This window comes from Strix aluco, chromosome 1, assembly GCF_031877795.1.
Source record: "Strix aluco isolate bStrAlu1 chromosome 1, bStrAlu1.hap1, whole genome shotgun sequence".
Classification (NCBI taxonomy): domain Eukaryota; kingdom Metazoa; phylum Chordata; class Aves; order Strigiformes; family Strigidae; genus Strix; species Strix aluco.
In genome coordinates this window covers 138,080,760-138,092,973 of record NC_133931.1, presented here as the reverse complement: position 1 = coordinate 138,092,973, position 12,214 = coordinate 138,080,760, and the positions used below count along the sequence as shown (strand labels likewise).

At 39.3% G+C, this 12,214-nt stretch overlaps 1 protein-coding gene across 3 annotated transcripts in view; it reads right to left on the bottom strand.

Annotated features, from left to right (window-relative positions):
- Positions 1-3,123, bottom strand: part of ABCB5 (ATP binding cassette subfamily B member 5) — a 39,601-nt gene extending 36,478 nt beyond the window's left edge. For 2 of the 3 annotated variants that reach the window (XM_074837066.1, XM_074837087.1), the window contains exons 1-4: positions 2,990-3,121; positions 1,864-1,961; positions 730-817; positions 560-608 (exon numbers count right to left, since the gene is read on the bottom strand). In XM_074837066.1, the coding sequence (XP_074693167.1) occupies positions 560-608; positions 730-817; positions 1,864-1,936 (210 nt within the window). In that variant the 5' untranslated portion in view covers positions 1,937-1,961; positions 2,990-3,121. Of the gene's footprint in view, positions 1-559; positions 609-729; positions 818-1,863; positions 1,962-2,989 lie in introns of all 3 variants that reach the window. The other variant, XM_074837077.1, reaches the window with a different exon arrangement.
- Between the last annotated feature and the right edge of the window lie 9,091 nt (positions 3,124-12,214).

Here is a 12,214-nt window from a genome sequence, read left to right as displayed (position 1 = left end):
AAGGATGTGAATTTAAACTGCCACAGCTATTCCTGGATGTGGTTAATCTGAAATCAGAACATTTTATTCCTGACTGTCCTAACCCTCTTCCAAAGTGTAAATGGACATGGAATAAACTAGGGAAGAATAAAACTTCTCTTGTTCCAGAATAAGCAAGTCCATGTGTAAGAGTTATTTGGGAATAGCTGTTGTATGGAAAACTGACCAAAACCATACCACTGGTTCTCTCACAGAGCAGATCCCTCAGATGTCAAACACAGGATAAATCCTTTGTAAATAGAGCCAAGGCAAGGGCCTGTGCAATATATATGTCCAGATCAGCCTCAGCAGGGGTGAGCTTCATCCTCCAACAGCACTAAGGTTGCACTGCTGTCAGTGCAACCAATACTCTGAGGGGGGAAGCTGACCTAACAGGTCAAATTTTAAAGAGGTCTAGCATCAATAGGTCTCAGGCTTCTTCTCCAGTTTTTGATTGCTTATTAGTTGCAATTCATAAAGAACTCATAATGACAAATAAAGAGAAGAAAATATAAAGCAGACCATCAAACTGGACACTAACCAATTCAAAAATGCCAACCATCCGTTTCTCTGGCTTCTCATTTTCCTTCCTAGAAGAAAATGCAAAAGACTAATTAAGATGAGTTTTTTCTAACAAAGCCATATTAAACTCCACCCCCCCATACATCCGATACACCAGAGGCTAATGTGTTAAGTTCAAAGAATGCCTACTTTTTTTTCTTGGGCTTTAACTGGTCACTTTGTTCAGGATTTTCTTCATGTTGGAAAGAAGGATTGTCATATCCCTTGCCTGCAGATTCTGTGAAATAAAAAGATTTTTTTTTTTTAAACATTATAACCCACCTTTTGTACCAGTTTCTTGCAACTTTCCCTGCCAATTCTTTTTCATTTTGAGCTTAACAACTACTTTTTCTCATGTTCTTGGAACAGCCTTGTGAATTTTTCTTGAAACTTCTTTTCAGTTCATCTCCTCTCTACTCCAGAAAAAAGCTTCCAGCTCTATTTCTGAGATGGAAACAAACTTTATTTTTATAATTAAAATATATTTATACAGAAAGGCTATCAAAGACTAAAAGCACGAACTAATTAATTCTGCAAACACCTACACAACTGAATGCAAACAAGGAGAAACCCTACTGAAATAAGGGGAATTGCTTATAGTGAAGGTTATAATTGCTGTAGGTAACACGAAATAGATGCGAGTTAACCGAAGAATCACGTCTTTGCCTGTAATAATTGTCTCCATTATTTCTTTGTATGGCAGTAGTTGCCACACATCCCACTTCCTTTGTGCTAGGGGCTTTAGAAAGTTACACAAAATAGGAATCCTACCCCACAAAGCTTATGATTCTAAATGTATAAAATCAGATGTAATAAATGCATAAAAAGACTGATGAGCAACCACAGTAGGGAGCCAGCTGTGAATCACATCAGGAGAAAAGAGTACCACACACCAGTCACCCCCAATTTACATTTACCTGACTCACTATGAATAGAATTTTCCATGTACTGCTTTTAATGTCAGTCAGTCTACAAAGGCTGGTTTAGACAACCATTTGAAGGCAATAATGGGCTTCCACCTTACTGAGCTTATTGTAGGAACATTTTCATGCACAGGCTAGGACCCACCTAGTTTTATCTACGTAAATAAATTCTGCTGAACTTGGTGGAATGATTCATGCATAAACACTTTCTAGGCAGTGGCTTCAGTTCACTGGAAACTCATTGTATTATCTCCTCTAAAACCACTATGGCAATCAGGAAAAACTTATAATGCACCTTTAGATCTGGAGCTGTGGAATATATTCCTCAAACACACACATAGCTTTCATGCTTGTGGCTTACCAGCGTTGGAGAGGTCCATTGCTGTGGGATTTTCAAAACAGTCCTTCATTGTTCTTCTTTGTTGTATGCTCATGAGATAAAGTCACATTAATCAAAACCTGCATTAAAAAAGCAGCAAAACCTTTATAAAAAGTAGATATTTAAAGAGTACACATTAAAATATTTGTGGGTTTTCCCATGACTCATTATATTTTGGTCTCAACATCGTCCTACTTAAATATTATGACTAAAGAAAATACGTAATAGCGTGATAAAGAACTACTTTTAATGGGATATTAAGAACAGTGCAAACTACTGCCATGGAACCTAACTCAGTAGACTGGTTTAGTAGCCTTTTATGCTAAATCCCTAGATCATTCATATACAAATTATGGTGGATGAGCTATTACAGAATAGAGGATTTGACTCATTATCTTATATTTGACTAAAACTTACTGAACAATCATGGAATGGTTTGGGTTGGAAGGGACCTTAAAGATCATCTAGTTCCAGCCCCCCTGCCATGGGCAGAGACACCTTCCCCTAGACCAGGTCTTGAACACTTCCAGAGAGGGGGCATCCACAACTTCTCTAAGCAACCTGTTCCAGTGTCTCACCACCCTCACCATAAAGAATTCCTTATATCTAAGTCTACCCTCTTTCAGTTTAAAACCGTTACCCCTCGTCCTATCCCTACACCCCCTGATACAGAGTCCCTCCCCATCTTTCCTGTAGCCCCCTTTAAGTACTGGAAGGCTGCTATAAGGTCTCCCCAGAGCCTTCTCTTCTCTGGGCTGAACAACCCTAACTCTCTCAGCCTGTCCTAAGAAATGTAACATAGTCATGTTTGTAACAATAAAAACTAAAGATATGTGTACGCATTATGCCATACACCAATTAAGCAAGATTTAGAGGCAGTAAATGACTGATGCTCCAAGTTTCCCTAGGCTATTCTTGATGTATCACATACTCAGATTTAGAAAAAAATTAAAAAGCAAAAAACCAGACATGAATTTGATGAAAGCTAAAAGAATAACGATAACAAAACACATAATCAACCTGACATTAAAAAAAAAAAAAAAAGATTAAAACATCTTTTTCGATAGATTTCTGTCTGCGTTTTTTTCCTCGTGTTATTTCAGCTTACCTTTACGCCACGCTGTGCCCATACGTGCGGGTGACCGCGGCCCCTTACAGCCTCCCGGCGGTGCGGAGCGGGGCGGTGAGGTGCCCCCAGCCCCGCGGCGGCCGCGGTCACCAGCGCGGCCCGGTGCGGTCCGGTCCCCGCGGGGCGGGTCCCCCGCGCCCCGGCCACCGGCTTTATAGCGGCGGGCACCGCCCTCCCGCCCGGGCTCGGGTTTCAGGTGAAGGTCGGGGCCGCAGCCGGGCAGGAGGCGCCAAGGAAGAGGGGCCCGCGGGGTGATGTCGGTCGGCGGGCTCCTGCCCTCGGCTCCGCCCCGTTACCAGAGTATTGCCTCACTCCCTGAGTCTCATCGTTACTACAACTTGAAGAATTTTAGTTTAGAAAGCGCTGCTGATAAGCAGAGGTGAGGGGGTATTTGGAGAAGAGTCACTTGTCCAGTGAAAAATTCAGGCTTGTGAAAGCTATCTGCAAAGTTGTACCAAATTTGGGGAATGGCTTCACTGCATTTGGTGAATTTCAACTGAGTAAAGATATGCTGGTGAATTTGAACTAAGAATTGTTAAAAGAAGTGTTTTCATTTCCTGTTCTAAATGACATGAAGATCAAAGCTAGCTAATTTCATTACTGTTTTTAGAGAAGCTAATCACCACATTTTGGTCACTTAGTTCCCACCCCTTCCCCACAATTTCTGTAGGGTTTTGTTTTGACGAAAGGAACACTGTTTCTTCTTTGGGTTAGCTCAGAGGTTGGTTTGTTTGTTTGTTTGTTTGTTTGTTTTTTTTTTTTTTCCCCGCTAAAGAAATCAGGTAAAAAAATTAGATTTTCTGCACAACCCTAAAATTAACAGTTCTTCATCTGTATCATTTGCTTCCAGTAATGCCTTTAGCATTTATAAAAAATAAACTCCTAGTTATTTGTCCATCCACTCAAATGCCCTTATCCCTAAGCTGAATCCCAGGTAATTAAACTAGTTACTAAGGTGAAGTTATTATCAAGTAACAAGTTCAGGACTCAGCTTAGTTTAAGCTTCCCTTTTCTGCCTTCCCCACAGGATTCAGATTACATTTTACATGTTTGTTATGATGCCCTGAAAGAACCTCAGAAGAAAAGGCATTATTAGGCGTCATCATCTCCCGCCCATTGGGACCCAAAATGTTCAGTTAGATTCAAACTCCTACATGTCAGATCTAGTACTTTTTAGTACTGTCTGATCTCATTAGCATTACCCAGGGTTTATATTACTGACTCTGCATTAAGCCTGCATAACGCACATCCACGGCTGTGTTCTCTGTTCCAAAAAATTAATAAAAAGCTTTGACTTCTGCTGCCATGAAGAATCTTTTTTAGAAGAGACAGAACAGTAAGCTGAAATATTTCACTGTCCCAGCTCCAAGGTTCACAGCTTATGCAGTATTGCCTCCACCAAAGGCAACAGGTTTTTTTTTCTTATTCATCAAAAGGGGAGAGAGAACAACTCCTCACCATGTCTCAGTTTTTGTTAAAACAAGTGATTAACTGTTCTTTTCGGAAGAAACTATCATCACATTAAAAATTTTAAACATAGGATCATCCCACCTAGAAAGCAAATGCTGGATTTGATGCTAGGTGTGGGGCTGACAGAACACATAGATAGCAAAGTAGAAGAATAGAGGTAGTATGGACGCAAAAACCTTTTGGACCAGTTTTCAGAGCTGTTAAGTACCCACACATCTTACTTGGGATCACTGGCAGCTGGGGAGCGTTTGGTACCTCTGAAACACAGACACGTTCACTTTTCAAAGCTTCATTATCAGTTATTGACACACAGTAGCAATAAAGTGTCAATTGCAATCCAGATTCATTCCTCTGCACACTGTATGCCTGCTAACAAAAAGCCTCAGAGTTCCCCTGCATAGAAAAGTCAGTCTAAAAAGGATGTGCAAGATGAGCAGGGCAAACAACTGCTAGTGCAGAAAAAAGAAGCATGGGGTGTTGAAAAGAAAGTTGTTTCCTTATCTCTCCCTCCTCCCCATTTCTTCATTTGAGAGTGATGTTATACTCTATGCAGGTTAATGAGCATCTCCAAGGCAGGGGGGGGGAGGGGGGGGGGGGAGATGGGGAGACGGAACCCCAAACCATAAACAGATTAAGAGAGAAAATGAACAAAAGGAGGAGAAAAAGATTCCTGATCAAACCTACTGAGAAACATGGACTCATAGTCTAATTACAGCTAACTACTCTGTACTTAAAGAAGAAATAGATTAGCATAACCTGACATTTTTGCAGAAGCAAAAGTTCTGGACTAAAATACACACACGTCAAGCAGAGAAGACTCCCATCAATAAATAAAAGAAGGCAGAAAAGCAACACAAGAAATGGTAGTTTACAATAATGCCCTTGCAATTTTTGGACACACACACACACATTATGATAAAATACCATAATGTGATTTGGAGAGGAAATACTATTAAGCCACAATGCTTCTTTTATCCAAAAATATTTGTTAAATTTAGGAAAATACTCTCTGCATCTGAAAAATGTATTCTATTCTAAACAGACAATGTACACCCGTGCCCCCATGTGTTTAGTTCATCTGTCCAAAAGCAGTCAGTGATAGGAAAGGCAAAATTAAACACAGTCAAGTATCTTTAATTAAAACTAGCCATAACTGAGTGAGCTAGAAGAGATATTTGCTTCAAAGAACTATTAACCATAAGCACAACATTACTAAAAACAAACAAAAACATCCCACAACACAAGCTGGAAATGAGAACTCATTTCCCCAGCAAAGCATTTGCACTAGAAAGAATATAATGTGTGGTATGCAAAAGTCATAGACACCCAACTTTAGTGGAACATTTCCTCAAAACAAGAGTCAAATACAAAGAAGGTGTATTGTATTTTACAAGCGTCATAGCTGCTTATTGCTTTTTGACTTTTGCCACAGACTAGAAGAGCACCAGCAAAACACCAAGCCTACACCCACTAGCCACACATGAGGAGTCAGGGCAGTATTTGACTCATTACCTTAATCGCAGCTGATTACCTACTTTCCATGAAGCTGGGTTGTAATTAACAGACCTTTATCTCTACTTACTTCTCCTTGGTGTTAGTTGCTCTGTGACATTTGCACCAGAAAAACCATGCCAGAGTCACTTCAAAAATAAAATTTAAAAAGTCCTTTTTTTCTTATTTATTTGTCAGAAATCAGACCAAAATGGAATATTGATACTCTAGGTCTTGTAGGCTTTGTGGGCTGGTCACCATTAGTTGTATCAACTCTCACAAACCTACAGCAGTACAAGGACATATGTATTGTACACAAGCTGAACGGTAATATTATTAATAGCCACTGGTAGTAGCTGTAGTCATGGTGCAGTACATGCAGCCTCACTCTGAGAAAGGGTCATATTTTGGTAGGCATAAAAAGAGTGGCTCATTATCATCCGAAGTTCTTCACTGAATTCACTGAGTCATAGGTTATGGATGTTGTCCATTTGGGTTATAAATATGGGACTTATGAATATATCCTACACAGTTAACTTTTGTCAAATAAAAATGAATAGAAGGGTTCTGTCTGAGCTTAATTAATGTCTGAGGGGCAGGGGAGAGGTAGGGTTTTCTCCATCACTGCCTGACGGATTCAGGTTGGGCTATGCAAACTGGCAGTACTGAGTACCCACAGGGAATGAAAAGAACTCTCTTGTGGAGCAGCTGTGGGCCTCTGTGTCTTTCAGAGAAGGTATTTTTTTCCCCACTCTCTGTCACAGCTGTCCATGCTAAATCTAGCTGGGGTAGTACAAAATAGAAAGTCCATAGTTTCAGAATACCACCTGAGGCAATGAGAGTGGGGTAAATTCTGTTGACTAAGGTAAGCTTAATTACACCATTGGTTAAGCTAGTCAGAAAGTTTGGGGATATTAATCACATTTGCAAACTAGAACTTAAGAAGTTTTATAGTTTCTTTACAGGGAGCAGCTAACTAAAATGTTGTAATTCTCCAAACTAAAACCAAGTTATATATAGACTACTATAGCATTTGCAACTGCAGAGCTATCAGGGATTTGGTGCAATGGGTGGAGAAAGTCTGGATAGATGTGAGTGTTGGAATATTTAAAAATCAGGTAAAGAAATATGTCACAACACCTCTTGAACTTTCTGACAAAGACTGAGTTAATGTTGTCCAAAAGTCATAATGCTGTAACCAAGCAAAACAATTATTTGTGGTTTTCTGGAAATTGGGGAGTAGGAACATATCTGATTATTTTAACTAATCATCAAAGATAGCTATTTAATCATAATTGTTTCTAACCAGAACAACGTGCAAGAATTTATTGAGGCTGTAATGGTTTTACAAGTTCTCCATAGTACACATCTTCTCAAAGAACAAAACCAAGTAAATGCATTTCATTCTCTCCTATGAAGTTTGCACATCTGTTTTAGAAGAGACTTAACTGGTAAGTGTGAAGAATTTTCAGATTTCTCAAGTAATTACTGTAATTCTTCTTGCCTTTAAAAAAAAGGTTGTCAATATGGTTCATTGTTTTCTATAAAAGAAAATATAATTTTTTTTCTTCTAAATAATAGAGTTATATAAGTAGTAAGATCATAGGAAGCACAGAAGGTAGTCATTCTGCTGAACACTTTGTATACCTTAAACAGAAAAAATTCACACACTATTGAACAGCTGATAAAGACCTATAGAGATAATTCACAGGACTGAATGTTACGTTATAGACCTATTTCAGAAAGATAGGGAGAAAAGAAAGGGAAAGGGAGGAGGACCTGCCTTATGTAAGCAGTTACTTATTCTAGGGCCTTCCCTGTATCAGGAGAAAGACAATCCAAGGGGTTTTGGTCCATCAGAGCAGGAGTATTAGGAAGATGATATTTCATTAGTCTAGCTAAAGGAAATATCTAAAGAGACAATTACACACCTGGACAGCTGTTGGGCAACACAGGCAAGAAGAAAAAAATGCCTTTTAAATTCTTGGGCAGTGCTGGGAACAAAATTTTCTTTCAAGAAACAAGAGAAGTAACTGGAAATGGGCTTTTCTACATTTCATCCTGAGAGGTAGAATATGATCAAGGAAGAAAATTTGCGTGGAAGTGATGGTGAAATTACGAAGTTCATGATTCTTTAGAAAAAAGAGATAAGAAGTTTGAGTATAGAATTATTGTTATTCATGGAAAGGTAGTCTAAGGGCAAAGGGGATAAAAAGAGTTGACAAACTTGTTATGGACTTGAAACACAAGAGGACATTCTTTCATGCAAAAGCACAAGATCCATGCGTAGGAATAATCTAACAATAAGTAGAGGCTGGTAATGACTTTGTAGGCAGCTTTTCTGCAGAATAGCATCTAGGAGATACACTAGATGGAAAACTGAATAGAAGCCAACAATGTCAAACTGCTGTGAAAAAAAGCAAAATTCACAAAAGCACAGAAGAGTCATATGTGAAACACATGGAATAGTGTTTTCTCTGTGTAGTACTGTTAAATCCTCAGCTGGAGTGCTGTGTTTAATTTTGGTTATTTCAAGAAAGATGTGTATGATAGGAATTATGGAAGAAAGCGAAATTGAAGGGGTATAAAAGACACGACCTCTGAGGAAAGGCAGATGGAATTGGGTTTGGTGCAGTGGAAAACATGCAATTCATTTTAGAAAAATATGAGAGACTGTTGCAAAATGTAATCCAGTGTCTGCCATATCTACTGTGGCACTGAATTACAGTAAGAAAGATGAAAAATAGATATTAGGAAAATGGCATTAACTCTATGGAAAGTTAAGCACTGGGACAGATTACTGATGGAGTTGTTGGCATCTAGATTGTTGATTTTTTCTATCTTTTTTTTTTCTTTTTTTTTTTTTTTTTTTTTTTTTTTCAGGTTAAATCAAGCAATTGCCTACAAGGCAAATTTGGTATAGATGATCTTGCCTCGAGGATTGCAGAAAGATGAAATTGTCTTCTGAGATCCTCATTGGCTCTATTTTTTCTGTTGTGCTGGTAAACATAACGTAAGGCAAAATGGAACAAAAGTGGTACATCTTGTATTTTGATTAAAGACTTGAGGTTAGGTATAAACTGAGTCTGTGGAACAGCTGGCAACAGTTTTGACAAAGGTTTCTGCTGGTGAGAGAGAGGAAATTGGACAAATGGCAGAGTGACTTCACTACCTATTCCATATCCTGGGGTGGGTCATTGACATGACCCATGTATTAACTTTCATATTTCTTTTTGGAGTGAATCAATTAGTTCACTTTCAGATGAAAGTGGAATATGGTTTTGAGAATAGTTTATTCCTGAGTTTGCTCCCAAGAACTAATTTCTATAGGGTAGTTTTGGGTCTTCCCATCTTCTGCAGACCTGGAACATGATCCTTGTGCTCCCATTTCTGTATACTGTCATATATCCTGGAGCATGCAATGCATATATATGGAATATAAAAATCTCTCTGTGTTTTTGCTTTCTGTGTAACATCACTGTGACACAGCTCAGCACTCATACACAACACTATGGACTGTTAAAAGACAAGAAGTAATCAGTATGTCTTAGTGGTTTGGGTGCACCACATGAAATGCAAAGGAAACTTAGATTAAGTGGTAGGCCATAGAAATGTGTCCAGTCCACTCCAGAGGGGCTATTTCTGAGCAAGATGGATAAAAGCTGTTGAAACCTTGAAGGCCATGGACCTCATGGACCTTAACTACTGGTACAGTGTGTTCACTGTTAGGATTTCACAGCATTTTACTAACATAACCCTGAGATGAAAGAAGTTGTGTGGGTAGAAACCGCATACTCTGTTTCTGAAAGATCTTATTCAAGGACTCAGTCCCATCTCACACCAAAACGTTAGGTGGTAGTGAATTATCAACAGTTCACATATGAAAATGTGAAGAATATCATATGTCTCTATTACAAGGGTAGCACCAGCCAAGCCCCTTTCTTTGACCTGAACAACATTTTGGCTGTGCTGTGCAGTGCTGGACAGGGTGTGGGCAGCACAGAGAATTTGAGTTCATTTATTCTTTAGTCCTAGACTCTCGGAGGGAATTACCAAATTACTTTCCTTTAAATATTTGTATTTTTCAACACAGTGCCAAATCTTGAGGGCAAGGACCTCTCTCTTTTCCTCTAGCATCTCTCCCTCTGATAATCTAGCATTTTGTACATGTATGTAATTTAAATAACATGACTGAATCAAACAGGTGTTATTCATACAAGTAGCATATGTTTACTACTGAATGATATTCTGATTAAATGTTTATATGCTCCCAAGGGTCAGTGAATATGGTCCTTTTCATCTAAAGGAATCAGTGTAAACATCCCTGCTCACCAAGCATGCACTTCATGACTCTTAGGAGCACATCACTGAGTGTTTCCCTTGGCAGGACAGACCATGGTTAAAATGGAGTTGTTTTTTTTTTTCGTGAAGATGTGTGTGGACAGTGACCTTCCACTGATACTATTTAATCTAGGAAAAGGAAAGTTTAAAAAGCAGGGGCGGAAGATAAATGTTTGAAGATACATGTAAAGCGTTTAACCCTAACTAAAATAAAACTCTAAAAATAAAATGGTCTTCCTATTTAAATAAGATGGCAAGGGTGGCTGTATCAGGACTGAGCTGGAGCTGATGCCATGTGGTTCAGGAGCAGAGTTTTTCCTAAATCACCTGCTCCCCCCACCAGCTCCACACCATGGTTTTCCCCTCTTCTGAGAGTTGCAGCACCTACCTGTGCAGCTGGTATCACCACTTCCCTCACTTCAAACCCACATTTTTCCTTTGTTTAAAAGCTCCTAGTCCTTCTTCCATGCCTTGGGTGCCAAAAATTCTAGCTATCCCCTAACATTACACCTTACAGTGGCTTCCAAGTTATATAGTCCCTGAGGGCACAAATGGAAAAAGACATCCTAGGTTTAAAGAGGAATTATCTTGGAACAGAGGAAATAGGGCCAATTTCTGAAGGCAGTTGCCTTGTACTACTTGTGCACAAACTACAATTGACCAACAGAATAAATTACCCTAATTATAAACCTGTCTTAAATCTCTTGGGTTGGAGAAGATGTTACTCCTGTTTATGAAGTTCCATTATGGTCACAATATTGTTTTCCCTTGGAGTGGCTGGGTTTTTCCATGACAGCCCATTCACGTGTAATTTGCCATATTCTCTTCTGAAGAAAAATATTTCGGCACTTCTGACAAATGCAGTAGGATTTCTGCCAACCAGTGGCTCCTGTATTTCAGACTTCTTGTCTGTGGTGGCTAGTCCTGATGCTGGCTACCATGGCACTGAGTTCTGGTTCAGAGGGAGCAAGACTGACTGACAGGGATGAAGGGAGAAACAAAGTATTACACCTGTCTGCTGCACAGATAGCATGTGGTGACAGGCAGAGCAAGAATTCCACTTCCTAAGGCGGACTTAGTCAAACCCTGGTGCTTAAAAGGAAGATGCTGGCATCTTAAAAAGCCTCCCCTTTTGAGTACCATGTGGTAGACTCTGTTAGCACCTCAATCTCCTTTTTCTACTTCTTCCTTCCACCTGAGAAGTAACAGTATTCACTGACCTTAGTTATCTACATACTCTGGCAGATTGGGATCTAAAACTACCTCCTTTTCCCATAAATTCATGATCCAGTCCTTCAGGTGACAGGAACAGAGTTTAGGAGCATGTTTTGTCTAGTGTAATCTTTAACAATTTACACTCACAAGAGTGAAGGATACCCTTCACATAGACCAGGGAGTGCTCAGGCAACTAAGGGGGCTAGTGAGATACAAATCCTGGTTTTTGTCCTGTTGATGTAAACTCTAGATCAGGACTGTCTGTACTGTTTTCATGCAGTGCTGAACTTTTAGCTCTAACTGTGTTTGCAGTATTAAACTAGTTATGTAAGTTTACATTTCTCTATGCATCACTGCACAGTCATGCTTAGGCTTTCATCAAACTCTCCTTCTGTTGTACTGTTGTCCCTCAAGTGGGGTTGTTCACCCGGTGTGCATTACGCCAATATATACACAGAGCACATTTATTTATTCCATGTTTGTGCAAAGAGGGGTGCTAGGTGGTAATTCCATAAAGCTAGCACACTGCACAAAAGAACTTCAATGTATTTATACACTTCAAACTACATGAATACACATTTACTGTTATAACTATTGGTTAGTTTCTTATTGCTTTTTCCCTCATTGGTTAGTTAAATTAGCCTCGCTTGCTATGTAAATTAGCACTCATGCACCTTACAGGCGTGG